This window comes from Callionymus lyra, chromosome 14, assembly GCF_982586985.1.
Source record: "Callionymus lyra chromosome 14, fCalLyr1.hap1.1, whole genome shotgun sequence".
Classification (NCBI taxonomy): Eukaryota; Metazoa; Chordata; class Actinopteri; order Syngnathiformes; family Callionymidae; genus Callionymus; species Callionymus lyra.
The window spans coordinates 18,201,625-18,215,048 of record NC_141831.1 but is presented as its reverse complement, the minus strand read 5'-3'; the positions used below and the strand labels follow the sequence as shown (position 1 = coordinate 18,215,048).

The following is a 13,424-nucleotide window of genomic DNA, read 5'->3' as shown; positions in this document are numbered from 1 at the left end:
GTTGCTTAAATTGGCTCCACCTCCGAATAGACATGGTTTCATTCGCGTCCGCATATACTACATATAGACTCAGGACACTGTCGCATGAACATCAGATTCGTCTGAAGCTTGTCTAACTACAGCCGAAAATGTCTGGACGAGGAAAGGGAGGAAAAGGACTCGGTAAAGGGGGCGCCAAGCGTCATCGCAAGGTTCTCCGCGATAATATCCAGGGAATCACCAAACCCGCCATCCGCCGTCTGGCTCGCCGTGGTGGAGTGAAGCGTATCTCCGGCTTGATCTACGAGGAGACCCGCGGAGTTCTCAAGGTGTTCCTGGAGAACGTCATCCGTGACGCTGTCACCTACACCGAGCACGCTAAGAGGAAGACCGTGACCGCCATGGATGTGGTCTACGCTCTGAAGAGACAGGGACGCACCTTGTACGGATTCGGAGGTTAAACGGTCTCTTTCACAACAACAAACGGCTCTTTTCAGAGCCACTCACATCTGTATAAAGAGCTGACTCATCCTGAGACTGGTTGATGCACAAGGACACACATGGTCAACCTTAAATGAAATGTCATGTATTAAACGAGGACTGATCTGTGGTCTTGGTTACGTTCATGTGGATCATGAGATGACATGCGGTTGCTGTCTTTACTAATATTCTAATAATGCTTTGTAACCGTTATGTACAAAGTTGCGAGCATGTGCACGCTGCAGTAGTAAGGAGACGTTTGTGCAGTTGCTCATGTTTTTCTTAAAATAATATGTTCTGATAAATTAAACTGATCTCCCTGCTAGATAAAATAAATAAATATCTTGGGTCATGTTTGTGTGTTAATAAATCGAATTCACGTTACTTTATATGATACCTTTTTTTTTTTTTACTCTTAAGAGCGAGTTAAATATTATCTTGGAGAAATTACCACCACTTTTCAGACGCTGGTGCTGAGAAGGAGTGTCTTCGCTCTACTAGGCTGGCTTGAACAAACTATGATTTACACCATCAACCCTGAATACATTCTTTGTAATATCTGTTATACTTTAACTACTGATTTATTACAAAACACACGACTATTAACAAAACATGTGTATGTTGACAATTATTAGAATCTACTTATGGTTCCACGCACACGGCTCAGGACCAGAGGAGAGAAATCTTTTCAGGCTGTTGCTCCTAAGCTTTGGAACGATCTTCTCTCTCTTTGTTCTTGATGGATCTACTGACTCCTTTAAGAAACATCTTAAGACGTTTCTATTTGTTCAGGCTTTTCCTTGAATTTCTCGAACTCCTGTGTTGTTCTCGGTGTTGTCTTGATCTTTGAAGTATGTACTGTTTTGAGTATTGTTTTGATTGTTAAAGCGCTTTGTGACCCTGGTCTCGAAAAGCGCTATATAAATATATATTACTTACTTACTTACTTACTTACTTATTATTCATCACATTTTGGCGCACTTTTTGAAATCTGGTTCCTCCTTTGAGCAACGGACATTCCCTGTAGGAGGAGTAAACTAGAGAGTTGACCAATCAGGACCCGAGATATCAAGTCGCGTCAGAATGACGAACAACACCAAACTGTTTAAATGAAGAGCTGTAGACACTTCTGCATTAGTTTCTGTCCAACCACTCTCATCATGGCAAGAACCAAGCAAACCGCTCGTAAATCCACCGGAGGAAAAGCTCCCAGGAAGCAGCTGGCTACCAAGGCCGCTCGTAAGAGCGCACCGGCGACCGGAGGCGTCAAGAAGCCTCATCGCTACAGGCCTGGTACCGTGGCTCTCCGTGAGATCCGTCGCTACCAGAAGTCCACCGAGCTGCTGATCCGCAAGCTCCCCTTCCAGCGTCTGGTCCGTGAGATCGCTCAGGACTTCAAGACCGACCTGCGCTTCCAGAGCTCCGCCGTCATGGCTCTGCAGGAGTCCAGCGAGGCTTACCTGGTGGGTCTGTTCGAGGACACCAACCTGTGCGCCATCCACGCCAAGAGAGTCACCATCATGCCCAAAGACATCCAGCTGGCCCGTCGCATCCGTGGAGAGAGAGCTTGAACTCACTCAACATCTACAAAGGCTCTTTTAAGAGCCACACACATCAGTCTATGGAGTCACCTTACAAACCATCACCTACTTAAATCATTAAATACTTTCTTATAATGTTACGTTCGTATTTGAAAGAAGGGCGACCTAATGGTCGAGGGAGATGATAACTTATCTCAATTAAATGGACTAATGAGAAAATGTTGTTTTCGGATAAGGAGTGAGTCCGATTCAGTGTTTATTACAAAGTCATGTCAAATATATTGTGCACTTATTTTTTTTTTTTCTAAAAAAACTTTATTGAATTTCATATTACATGGAATCATGACGTTTTTGTTTTACTAGTTATGCGGAATATTGCAAAAAGCGAGCTAACACCTCCGGTTGATATAGCAATATAGTTGTTTGTTGTTTTTTTTAATAGATGGATAAACAATTTTACTGCCAGACACGTAAGAACAACATAATTTTGCCATGTTACACATAATACTAGCAGGTGCAGTTAACCCCTGCACACGTGTGCATAATGATTTAATTTCTATTTTATACATGTTAAAATTGTTAACTATTTATATACAGTTTATAGGAAAAGTCGTTTCTACATATTCAATTTTAGTTGGTGAGTGACTCCTGGGGTAACGCCATAATTCAATCAGGTTTTATGTGAATTAAAACTTTTTTTTTCTCATGTTACATCAATACTTTCTAAATGTAGAATATAGGGAAATTATTTGTTAAATATCTAAATAACTATATATTATTAAAGGTCGAGGTTTTATCTATCTAAAATTTTACTGAAGTTTTATTTTATTTAATCATGTTTTGAATGAATTTTGATTTAAATAGTGTAAAGAGTTCTGAACCTTAAACCTTTATAAAATAAAAAAAAATGCAAACCTGTGTAAATAATAACTATATATTATTAAAGATGAAGGTTTATTTATCATATGGATGAATTTGGAAACATTTTGCACAAAACATGGTGTTAAGTAAACTGTAATGACAAAAAAAAGTGAACAAAAGATAATGTATCATAGCAGAAGAAGGTTAAATCCCAAAAAACTAATCAAGAATTGATTAATTGATCTTTTAGTTTTGTTGAACCCCTTGACTTAATGCAATGCATTCCATTATATATTTAGTAGAATAATAAATAGTATTAGATTTTTTTTTTCAAGCAGACACTTTATTTACCTGCTATGGAAACACAGGTAAGATCCCATACGTTTCTTTCAATTATTTCTGAAAAAAAAAAAAAAATGTTACATAGATTGTGTAATTAAAAAAAAAAATACTTTCATAAATCCATCAGGTTATGGTAGATGATTTACAACACAACGACTATAGAGAAAATAAAGTTCAATCATTGATTTCAATTGAGGAAAAAAAGAAAAAAAGAGTGACCCCAGGTTAGCACTTAACTGTGTAAGATTACTTATGGTGCGTAAATTGCAGTTCACATATTAAAAAGGTATTGAAATGACAACATTCAAAACATGATAAAATAAAATAAAACTACAATAAAATGTTTCCAAATCCATCCATATGATGGATAATACCTTCACCTTTTATAATATAACGTTATTAACACAGGTTTGCACATTTTTATTTTATTAAGGTAAAAAGTTCAGATGTCTTTATACTATTTTTAAATCAATGAATGACAACAACATTCAAAAAATGATCAAATAAAAAATAAAAAAAATACGGTAAAATCTTTCCAAATTCATCCATATAATAGATAAAACATTCACCTTTAATAATGTATCGTTATTATTTACACAGGTTGAAACAAATAATTTCCCTATAATCTACATTTAGTAGGTATTGATTTTACAGGATAAAAAAACGTTTGAATGCACATAAAACATAATTAAAGTATTAGTTATTGATCTAGTTCACTCTTTCTAGTCGTGATCTCTCAGACGTTTCTTTCAAGCAGGTTAAGTGCTACCGTAATTCTCTGGCATTACGCCCACTCTAAATTTGGCGTCGGATGGTTTGGCTGAACTCGCGGAAGAGTCGGATAGCTTTACGTCCAGCAATTAGCTCCGCCTCCAACAGCAAGACATCGCGTTTCATTGGAGGAAACCTTTAAGAGTATTTTTTATCAAATAATCAACTCTCCCGCTCTTTTCTTCGAGCTCAACCACCTCCACTCGCATATATAAAGAGATCCACTCGCAGCCTGGAACACATCTCGAGTTTCCTCCAGATAACTATCAACCATGAGTGGACGAGGCAAAACCGGCGGTAAGGCTCGCGCTAAGGCCAAGTCCCGCTCTTCTCGTGCTGGACTCCAGTTTCCCGTGGGTCGTGTCCACAGGCTGCTCAGAAAGGGCAACTATGCCCAGAGAGTCGGCGCCGGAGCTCCCGTCTACCTGGCGGCAGTGCTGGAGTATCTGACCGCTGAGATCCTGGAGTTGGCTGGAAACGCCGCCCGCGACAACAAGAAGACCAGAATCATCCCGCGTCACCTGCAGCTGGCTGTCCGCAACGACGAGGAGCTGAACAAGCTGCTCGGAGGAGTGACCATCGCCCAGGGTGGAGTGTTGCCCAACATCCAGGCGGTTCTTCTGCCCAAGAAGACCGAGAAGGCTTCCAAGAAATAAGATACTTGAACAACATCCTTTGACTCAACGGCTCTTTTCAGAGCCACTCACATCCAACTATAGAGCTCAGTCATTATTCTACTAAAACTGCTTGCATGGATTGTCCAAAACCATGACCAACAAATGTGTCAAACAAAATGTGGTCCAACTTCATGTTTTGTATAAACATGTGGTGAACTTTGAATATATCTGCCAATACTTTAACTTGAGGTCATTGTTGCAGGGAAAATTTAGATAAATCCATAGAATCATTCTTTTAAAATGTAGTTTAGGAGAACTATTCCGTGAGAAAATGTCTTCAAATTAACGTCCGATGATGGTTCAAAAGATAGGATGCTCAAAATCATTGTTTCACTATTAATAAATATACAAGTCCTCAAGTATTTATTGAATCCTGCAAATGGTACAAGTGACTGCTGGGTCAAATTGATCCGATGGATGATAAGGCTTCATATGTCAACTGTATACAGAACAAACATGTTTTGTTTTCATGTAAATGGAAAGTCAAAATGTCTATTGTCTTCTAAAGCCAAACATGGTTCTGTGATCTATTTATTACATTTCTTTTGATGTATTACATCCTTGGTGTGGAGACACTAAACTGGATGTCATGTGTCGTTGGTTTCCTATATTTCCATTATCTCGTATCATTGACGATTATCTATTATTACAATATTTCAGCGGCGATAGTTTCTGCAGTTTATATCTGAACATTCATCCCTTTATTTTTAACCATGTTGTATTTTTTTGGAGCTTCTACATCTTAATTATTACACCACCTGTCAACAGTATCTTTGCTAACTATAGTGCTTGTGATTCCAAATCTTAAACTTGATGTAGTTGTTTCTTAATTTGGATTTTTTTATTTCGAAAAGCCATCTACCTTTTCTTCTATTCAAACATGTTCTTCAATTAATTCCACAAGTTTTGTTTTATTCCATTTTTAGTAAGGATTTATAAAATCGGCAAGTAGTACAAATAGGGGGAGAAAGCTACATAATCATATGTCACCTATTAACAGAACAAGGTAAACATATTTGGTATGTTTTGCGTATTGAAATTATAAATGCAATTATTTCATGTTTTGTAAGTGGTTCATTTGTTTTAAGTGCATTATTTGAAAAACGTTTCAAGTGAATTACTTGTTGATAATGTGAAGGTGTGTTATGTTTTGCATGTTGATTAGTAATTAAAACAAAGTGATTTTTACTGAAAACGCTCCAACTAAAAAAAAATCATGGTTATATTCAATAAAAAATCCTCTAAGCTGTCAAAAATGCAATCATGCTTTTAAAGCATCAGAAACATGTATTTAACTCATGAAAGCATCATAGTTACAAATGACCAACTTCTGTGAAGGTGGATCTTCTTTTATTATATATATTTGTGCGTCTTTGTGGACCACTGACTGTAAAAAAACAAAAACAAAGATACAAACCCCAGACCGCCACTTTTCAAACTAGCCAATCAAAACAAAGCTACGACAGCTGCACTGTAGCACTTAAAAAGGGTTGCTCGGCCCATGACAAACATTCATTCCGTCTCGTATCAACATGCCTGAACCAAAAGTCGCGCCCAAGAAGGGCTCCAAGAAAGCCGTCACAAAGACCGCCGTTAAGGGCGGCAAGAAGAGGAGGAAGTCCAGGAAGGAGAGCTACGCCATCTACGTGTACAAGGTGCTGAAGCAGGTCCACCCCGACACCGGCATCTCCTCCAAGGCCATGGGCATCATGAACTCGTTCGTCAACGACATCTTCGAGCGCATCGCTGGAGAAGCTTCTCGTCTCGCTCATTACAACAAACGCTCCACCATCTCTTCCCGGGAGATCCAGACCGCTGTGCGTCTGCTCCTCCCCGGTGAACTGGCCAAGCACGCCGTGTCTGAAGGCACCAAGGCTGTTACCAAGTACACCAGCTCCAAGTAAACTTCGTTCAAACAACCCAACGGCTCTTTTCAGAGCCACCACTACCTCTAACGAGCCTCACCGCAACACATGAATTATTTATTTTTAATCTTAAGTGGTCGTAGAATATCCACCCGTAAGCGGAACCAAATGTGTGTAACACGTCAACAATCTACAAGCATCCATCTATATTAAAATGACACCTATCCCGTGTTAGAATTATGCTCCCAAACTTTTTCAGTTTGTATCAAGTCAAGAACGCACTAAAACTACGTAACATAAAAATATATGTATGTAATCCGCACAACGCATTATGTGTGAATTTATTCAACATTATGTATAAACGATGAATGTTAATTTAAAATCGTATTTAACTGAAATAGCCCGCAATGTAAGTATGTGTCCATTTTAAGGCAAGGTAAAACTTTATTGATCCCCCCAGGAGGTCTCCTTTGGGAAATTGTTTTTCCAATTAGACACAGCAATCATTCATAATAATAAGAACAAAGAAATAAAGAACAATATGATACAATCTAAGTCAAAAGATAAAGAACATGGATCGAAGAAAAATAAAGACAAAGTTCATTTTATCATAGACGTATAATCCACAATTAATACAAATGTGAATTAAACGATTCATCTCGTAAGTAAATTAATGTGAGCCTGAAGTTGATATAATGTAAAACCATCTTAAAAACTGTTGCAGCTGATGCCTGAATCAAGTGACGTCACCACTTTTTTTTAAACCACTGCCCCTGTCTTCAACAACGTCCGCCTAGTTGAAACAAATGCGACGGCTTCACTGTCGATAATCACTCGAAGTTTGACGCTCGAACTACTAAAAATGTCTGGTCGAGGAAAAGGCGGCAAAGGACTCGGAAAAGGAGGCGCCAAGCGTCATCGCAAGGTTCTCCGCGATAACATCCAGGGAATCACCAAACCCGCCATCCGCCGTCTGGCTCGCCGTGGTGGAGTGAAGCGTATCTCCGGCTTGATCTACGAGGAGACCCGTGGTGTGTTGAAGGTGTTCCTGGAGAACGTCATCCGTGACGCTGTCACCTACACCGAGCACGCTAAGAGGAAGACCGTGACCGCCATGGATGTGGTCTACGCTCTGAAGAGACAGGGACGCACTCTGTACGGATTCGGAGGTTAAACGGTCTCTTTCACAACAACCAACGGCTCTTTTCAGAGCCACTCACATCTGTATAAAGAGCTGATCCTTTCTGCTGATCCACTGTTTCACACGTGTAACAACTAAGTGTACATCTATTTATCAGAACTGGAAGTTAAATAAAACTTGCCGTTGTTACCATATGTTTAGACTCTGCAATATCAAACACACTGCAGCTATTCATGCTTTTTGCACAACGTCTGATTAATTTACTTTCCCTGCTGGATAAATAAATGATGTCTCGGGTAGTTTGTTTTAATGTATCAAATTCACGTTACTTTCTACGAGGACTCTCCATTAACCGTTTTTTAGATGCTGTTTTGGAGCAAGCCAAACTTTATATCATTCTTATTTGTGCAGGCTTTTCCTTGATTTTCTGGAACTCCTGTGTTGTCTTTTTGTGTTGTTGACCTTTAAAGTATACTTTTATTGAATATTGTTTTGATTGTTTAAGCGCTTTGTGAACCTGGTCTGGAAAAGCGCTATATAAATACAAATTACTTTAAAAAAGCATTTCAACCACTGTTCAGACGCTGCAGCAGCACAGCGTGTCGTCACTTGGCTGACTTTAACAAACATGATTTACACTATCAACCCTGAGTACGTTCTTTATTTGTTGCAATGTAAATACTGATGTATTACAAAACACATAGGAATATTAACAAAACGTGTGTCGACACAATTACTATCAGAATTAAATGGCCACATTATTCATTCACGGACATTCACTGTAGGAGGAGTTAACTAGAGAGTTGACCAATCAGGATTCGAGATGTGAAGTCGCGTCAGAATGACGAACAACACCAAACTGTTTAAATAAGGAGGCGCAGATCGTGCTGCATCAGTTTTTGACTAAGTCAAACTTCTCTCATCATGGCAAGAACCAAGCAAACCGCTCGTAAATCCACCGGAGGAAAAGCTCCCAGGAAGCAGCTGGCTACCAAGGCCGCTCGTAAGAGCGCACCGGCGACCGGAGGCGTCAAGAAGCCTCATCGCTACAGGCCTGGTACCGTGGCTCTCCGTGAGATCCGTCGCTACCAGAAGTCCACCGAGCTGCTGATCCGCAAGCTCCCCTTCCAGCGTCTGGTCCGTGAGATCGCTCAGGACTTCAAGACCGACCTGCGCTTCCAGAGCTCCGCCGTCATGGCTCTGCAGGAGTCCAGCGAGGCTTACCTGGTGGGTCTGTTCGAGGACACCAACCTGTGCGCCATCCACGCCAAGAGAGTCACCATCATGCCCAAAGACATCCAGCTGGCCCGTCGCATCCGTGGAGAGAGAGCTTAAACTCACTCAACATCTACAAAGGCTCTTTTAAGAGCCACACACATCAGTCTATAGAGTCACCTTACAAACTCAACACAAAACTCAAAATATTATCGTAATTTAGCTACAATCATTTTATTTATTTTTTCTCCGTAGGTAGTGTATGGGGTATTGGAATTAAAAGCCACTCAACATTCGGCGTTGACCATTTGATTATTGAAAGGGACAAAGCGTTTAATATTGCGCGTTGAGATGCACACACTGCAAATGCATTTGGCCAAAAACATTTTGAAATTAGTGGAGGATTTATCACTGGCCACTAGGGGGCAATGTAGGATATTGCTATGACCGGCTCAGTTAGGAACCGGCCATATTTGTTGATATGCACATGTTCATGTCAAGGTGGTTTGATTGTGCTGTCCAGCCTAATTCATTTAAGTCGAATGTTTTATAACTAAATGAATACAACAACTGCATAATATGAGTAATGCTGTAACATGTGATGATTCATGTTATGTTGTATGTTCACATTTAAGAGTTATTGCTATTTGCTTATACTGCAATTGTTTGTATCATTGTAGGGCTCCTTCATCGCTGTCATTAAAGAAATAATTCGACATTGAGGAGTGTTTCTTCATGAAGGAGCCATGAATTAGGCTGGACAGCACAATCAAACCACCTTGACATGAACATGTGCATATCAACAAATATGGCCGGTTCCTAACTGAGCCGGTCATAGCAAAGGTTTCAAATTCAGATCACGATTGTAAATTATATATTTAAATATCAAATGTATTAAAAATATAATTTAACTAATATGGCACGCAATGTGTGTAAAATGTTGAAGAATATCTTTTTACATATGACAACGGGTATTTTGTGTAAATAAAATTTTTTGTTATCCAGAATATTAACTTGTTGCGTTCAAATCTCCCTATAAGAGGGAGATAAAAAATGGTCTCTATTCCTGAATAGACTTAAGGAGAAACTATGAGAATAAGTTACGAGTATGACTCAAAATAGGTGTTTTTTACAAAGTAATGTGATATATTTATTATGCACATCACACAGTTTGTTATTGTATTTCACACTGTGTGGGATTCTGGCCAAGGGATGACGCTGTGGGATAAGTTTGGTGTTTTGCAATAATATAAATAAAGTGAGCGCAATCAGTCTGAGAAAAAGACAGCCATGTTTCAGCGTGTTTTGTCTTCACAGAAGCTCCAACTAAGTATTTTAATATACCACAATGATTCAGTTCACTGGTGTTTAAAATACTCGTAATGGGGCAAAATATACGAATAAACTAAATAAGAAATCAATTATCTAGAAAAAAATCTTGAAAAAATAAATACATCATGTGATTAATTAAATGATACCATTAACAGTTTGTGTTAAACAATGTAAAAGAAAGCGCCTTTACTCATTGTGTTATGCACAGTACTTTTTTTTTGAAGGATCTATATTGTGCGATCCCGGATGTGATGTGTAACTTGCTCCGGGAAAAGTTGATTAACCTGTCTGTTCCAGCCGTTGTTTCTTGAAGAAAATAAAGCAATGATTGAAGCTGTACTGAAGTGGAGTTTGAATGAAAATCCTTAACAGGTTATGGGCCCAGACAGCTTCGGAAACTGCAAGTGACTAATGACGGACAGAAGTGGCAGAGAATGAGAGCCAACTTGGAGATAAGTACCGGACAAAGTTACGAGGAGCGTCGCGACGCAATACGCGAACGCCAGAGCTAAGAGCTAAGTGCTAACAAGCTAGCAGAAGAAAAGACTGCCGCAAAACACGTGCAGAGATGACGAACAGAGGAGCGGCAGGGATGCTATCGCCGCAACTCTTTTTTGACGGAACAGATGATAAGGATGACCTTTGGGAAACGAGATTGCTTGGTCACTTGCACATCTTAAACCTGAAAGAGACTATTTTGCATGAGCCCACGGATGCTAGTGAAGAGCAGTTCGCTCTAGATGGAAGGAAGAATGCTGACTGCTATGCCGAACTGATAAGACTGATAGATGATAAAAGTCTATCTCTAATCAGACATGACGCTGCAGATAAAGGCAGGGAGGCACTGAAGATATTGAAAGAACATTATTCCGGAAAAAGCAAGCCAAGAATAATACGTTTATACACATCGTTGACCAAGCTACGGATGGCAGACAACGAAAGTGTCACAGACTATATTATAAGAGCGGAAAATATTATCACTGCTTTGAGAAATGCGGGTGAAGCTATGAGTGATGGATTAATCATAGCCATGATACTTGGTGGGCTACCGGACATGTTCAAGCCTCTAGCTGTCCATGTGACACAAAATGAAGATCAAGTTACACTCGCAGACTTTAAGAGGAGGCTGAGAATCTATGAAGAAGCTGAAAAGATGAAAACGGCTGAATCAACGGACAATGTAATGAAAACACACATAAAGCATAGCAAGCAAAAAATATGAATACACACTTTAATAACAAAAGACATGAAGATGTAAGTGTGACATGCTACAGGTGTGGAATAAAAGGACACATAGCAAGACAATGTACGCGAAAAGTGTGGTGCAGTTACTGTAGAAGCAACACACACAAAGAATCCCTGTGCAAGAAAAAGGGAGAACAAGATGGTGCCAGAAAAGTTGCAGAGAAAGAGCAAGAAGGTGATGACGAAACATACAAAGACTGAGAGACCAGCAGACAACATAAAGATGAAAAGCATCATGGTGGATGGAGGAGCAATCTCTCACATTGTGAACGACATGAGCAAGTTTGTGAGTTTCGACGACACATTTCAGCCAGAGACCCACGCAGTCGAGCTGGCAGATGGGACCAAGTGCAACGGAATCGCCCAACGCAGAGGGACAGCTGTGATTCATCTCCTGGACAGCACCGGACGACAACACAGAGCACAGCTTCGGCAAGCACTCTACATGCCAACGTACCCCCAAGACATCTTCTCAGTGGCGAGAGCAGCGAATGGAGGAGCAACAGTCACGTTCAAGAAAAAGAACAGTCACATGATCACAAAAGATGGCAGCAGGTTTGACATTCATGAAAGTGGAAATTTGTATTATTTATCAACTGTTGAACAGAGTGTAGATAAATGTAAAGTATCCCACGACATAAAAACCTGGCATGAGATTATGGGTCATTGCAATTATGAAGATGTACAAAAATTAAAAGGTGTTGTAAAAGGCATGGTGATAAATGGGAGTGTGGTCAGACCAACACAGATATGTGAAGTGTGTACGAAAGGAAAATTCACACAGAGTAGAAATAGGGAGGCAGACAGAAAAGCTACAAAACCATTACAGCTAGTCCACACTGATCTAGCAGGTCCAATGCGAACCCCGAGCATAGAGGGACACAGATACGCGCAATCTTTTACAGATGACTACTCAGGTACAATGTTTGTGTACTTCCTTAAAGTCAAAAGTGATGCAGTTCATGCCACAGAAAGATTCTTGGCAGACATAGCACCTTATGGTGAGGTCAAGTGCGTTCGTTCAGACAACGGCACTGAGTTTACAACTAAAGTTTTCCAAGACCTATTGACCAAGAATAGGATAAGGCATGAAAAGTCAGCGCCCTATTCGCCACACCAAAATGGCACAGCAGAGAGAGGTTGGCGAACTCTCTATGACATGGGCAGGTGTTTACTTTTAGAGAGTAACTTACCAGATAAACTATGGCACTATGCTGTACAGACAGCTGCTTACGTGCGAAACAGGTGCTACAGCAGACGCACAAGAAAAACTCCATATGAGATGTTTACAGGCGTGAAACCGGATGTTTCCAAACTGCAGAAGTTTGGGTCCATCTGTTTTGCCTACAAACAAGAGAACGGGAAGTTGGATTCCAGGTGCCAGCAAGGTGTTTTTATAGGATATGATAAAAACAGCCCAGCTTATCTGGTGTACTATCCAGACACAGAAAAAGTCCAAAAGCACAGGTTAGTGTAATTCACAACCAAAACAGCAAATGAAAAAGAGATGTACAGCCAAAAAGTCATGACGATGGAGAAATGGTTGATGAAAACAAAGAAAATGCATCAAGTCATGATAAGGAAAGTGATGTTTCGGAGACTGCTCCAAAACAGACTGAAGTGTCTCAGCAAGAAGACGATGCTGAGAGAACAAGGCGGAACCCAAAGAGGGAAAGAAAGAAACCAACTTACCTACAGGACTTTGAAACGGAAGAAAAGGTAGACAAACTACAAACATGTATTGACTTCTGTTACAGAGCAGTGTGTGACATTCCTCAGACTTACAAGGATGCCATTGCTTCAACCAACTCAAGGCAGTGGATCAATGCTATGAATGAGGAGATGCAGTCACTGGAGGAAAATTAAACATTCAGCCTCACCCATCTTCCACCAGGCAAACGAGCAGTGGGGGGCAGATGGGTGTACGCACTCAAGAGTAACACTGATGGATCAGAAAAGTACAAAGCAAGATACG

At 40.1% G+C, this 13,424-nt stretch overlaps 6 protein-coding genes across 6 annotated transcripts; all 6 read left to right on the top strand.

Moving 5' to 3' along the window:
* Positions 1-128: 128 nt before the first annotated feature.
* LOC148066304 (histone H4) lies at positions 129-737 on the top strand. Its single transcript, XM_087807392.1, has one exon. It carries the CDS (start codon positions 129-131, stop codon positions 438-440), a length of 312 nt encoding a protein of 103 aa, XP_087663518.1. The 3' UTR covers positions 441-737.
* Positions 738-1,619: 882 nt separating this feature from the next.
* On the top strand, positions 1,620-2,046 carry LOC148066303 (histone H3). Its single transcript, XM_087806998.1, has one exon. It carries the CDS (start codon positions 1,620-1,622, stop codon positions 2,028-2,030), a length of 411 nt encoding a protein of 136 aa, XP_087663124.1. The 3' UTR covers positions 2,031-2,046.
* A 2,200-nt stretch (positions 2,047-4,246) lies between these two features.
* Positions 4,247-4,630, top strand: LOC148066302 (histone H2A). The gene has a single exon (XM_087807001.1). The coding sequence runs from the start codon at positions 4,247-4,249 to the stop codon at positions 4,628-4,630; it is 384 nt and encodes a 127-aa protein (XP_087663127.1).
* A 1,553-nt stretch (positions 4,631-6,183) lies between these two features.
* Positions 6,184-6,555, top strand: LOC148066301 (histone H2B 1/2-like). The gene has a single exon (XM_087807004.1). The coding sequence runs from the start codon at positions 6,184-6,186 to the stop codon at positions 6,553-6,555; it is 372 nt and encodes a 123-aa protein (XP_087663130.1).
* An 817-nt stretch (positions 6,556-7,372) lies between these two features.
* LOC148066300 (histone H4) lies at positions 7,373-7,724 on the top strand. The gene has a single exon (XM_087807408.1). The coding sequence runs from the start codon at positions 7,379-7,381 to the stop codon at positions 7,688-7,690; it is 312 nt and encodes a 103-aa protein (XP_087663534.1). The 5' UTR covers positions 7,373-7,378; the 3' UTR covers positions 7,691-7,724.
* Positions 7,725-8,581: 857 nt separating this feature from the next.
* On the top strand, positions 8,582-8,996 carry LOC148066299 (histone H3). The gene has a single exon (XM_087806997.1). The coding sequence runs from the start codon at positions 8,582-8,584 to the stop codon at positions 8,990-8,992; it is 411 nt and encodes a 136-aa protein (XP_087663123.1). The 3' UTR covers positions 8,993-8,996.
* Positions 8,997-13,424: the final 4,428 nt, after the last annotated feature.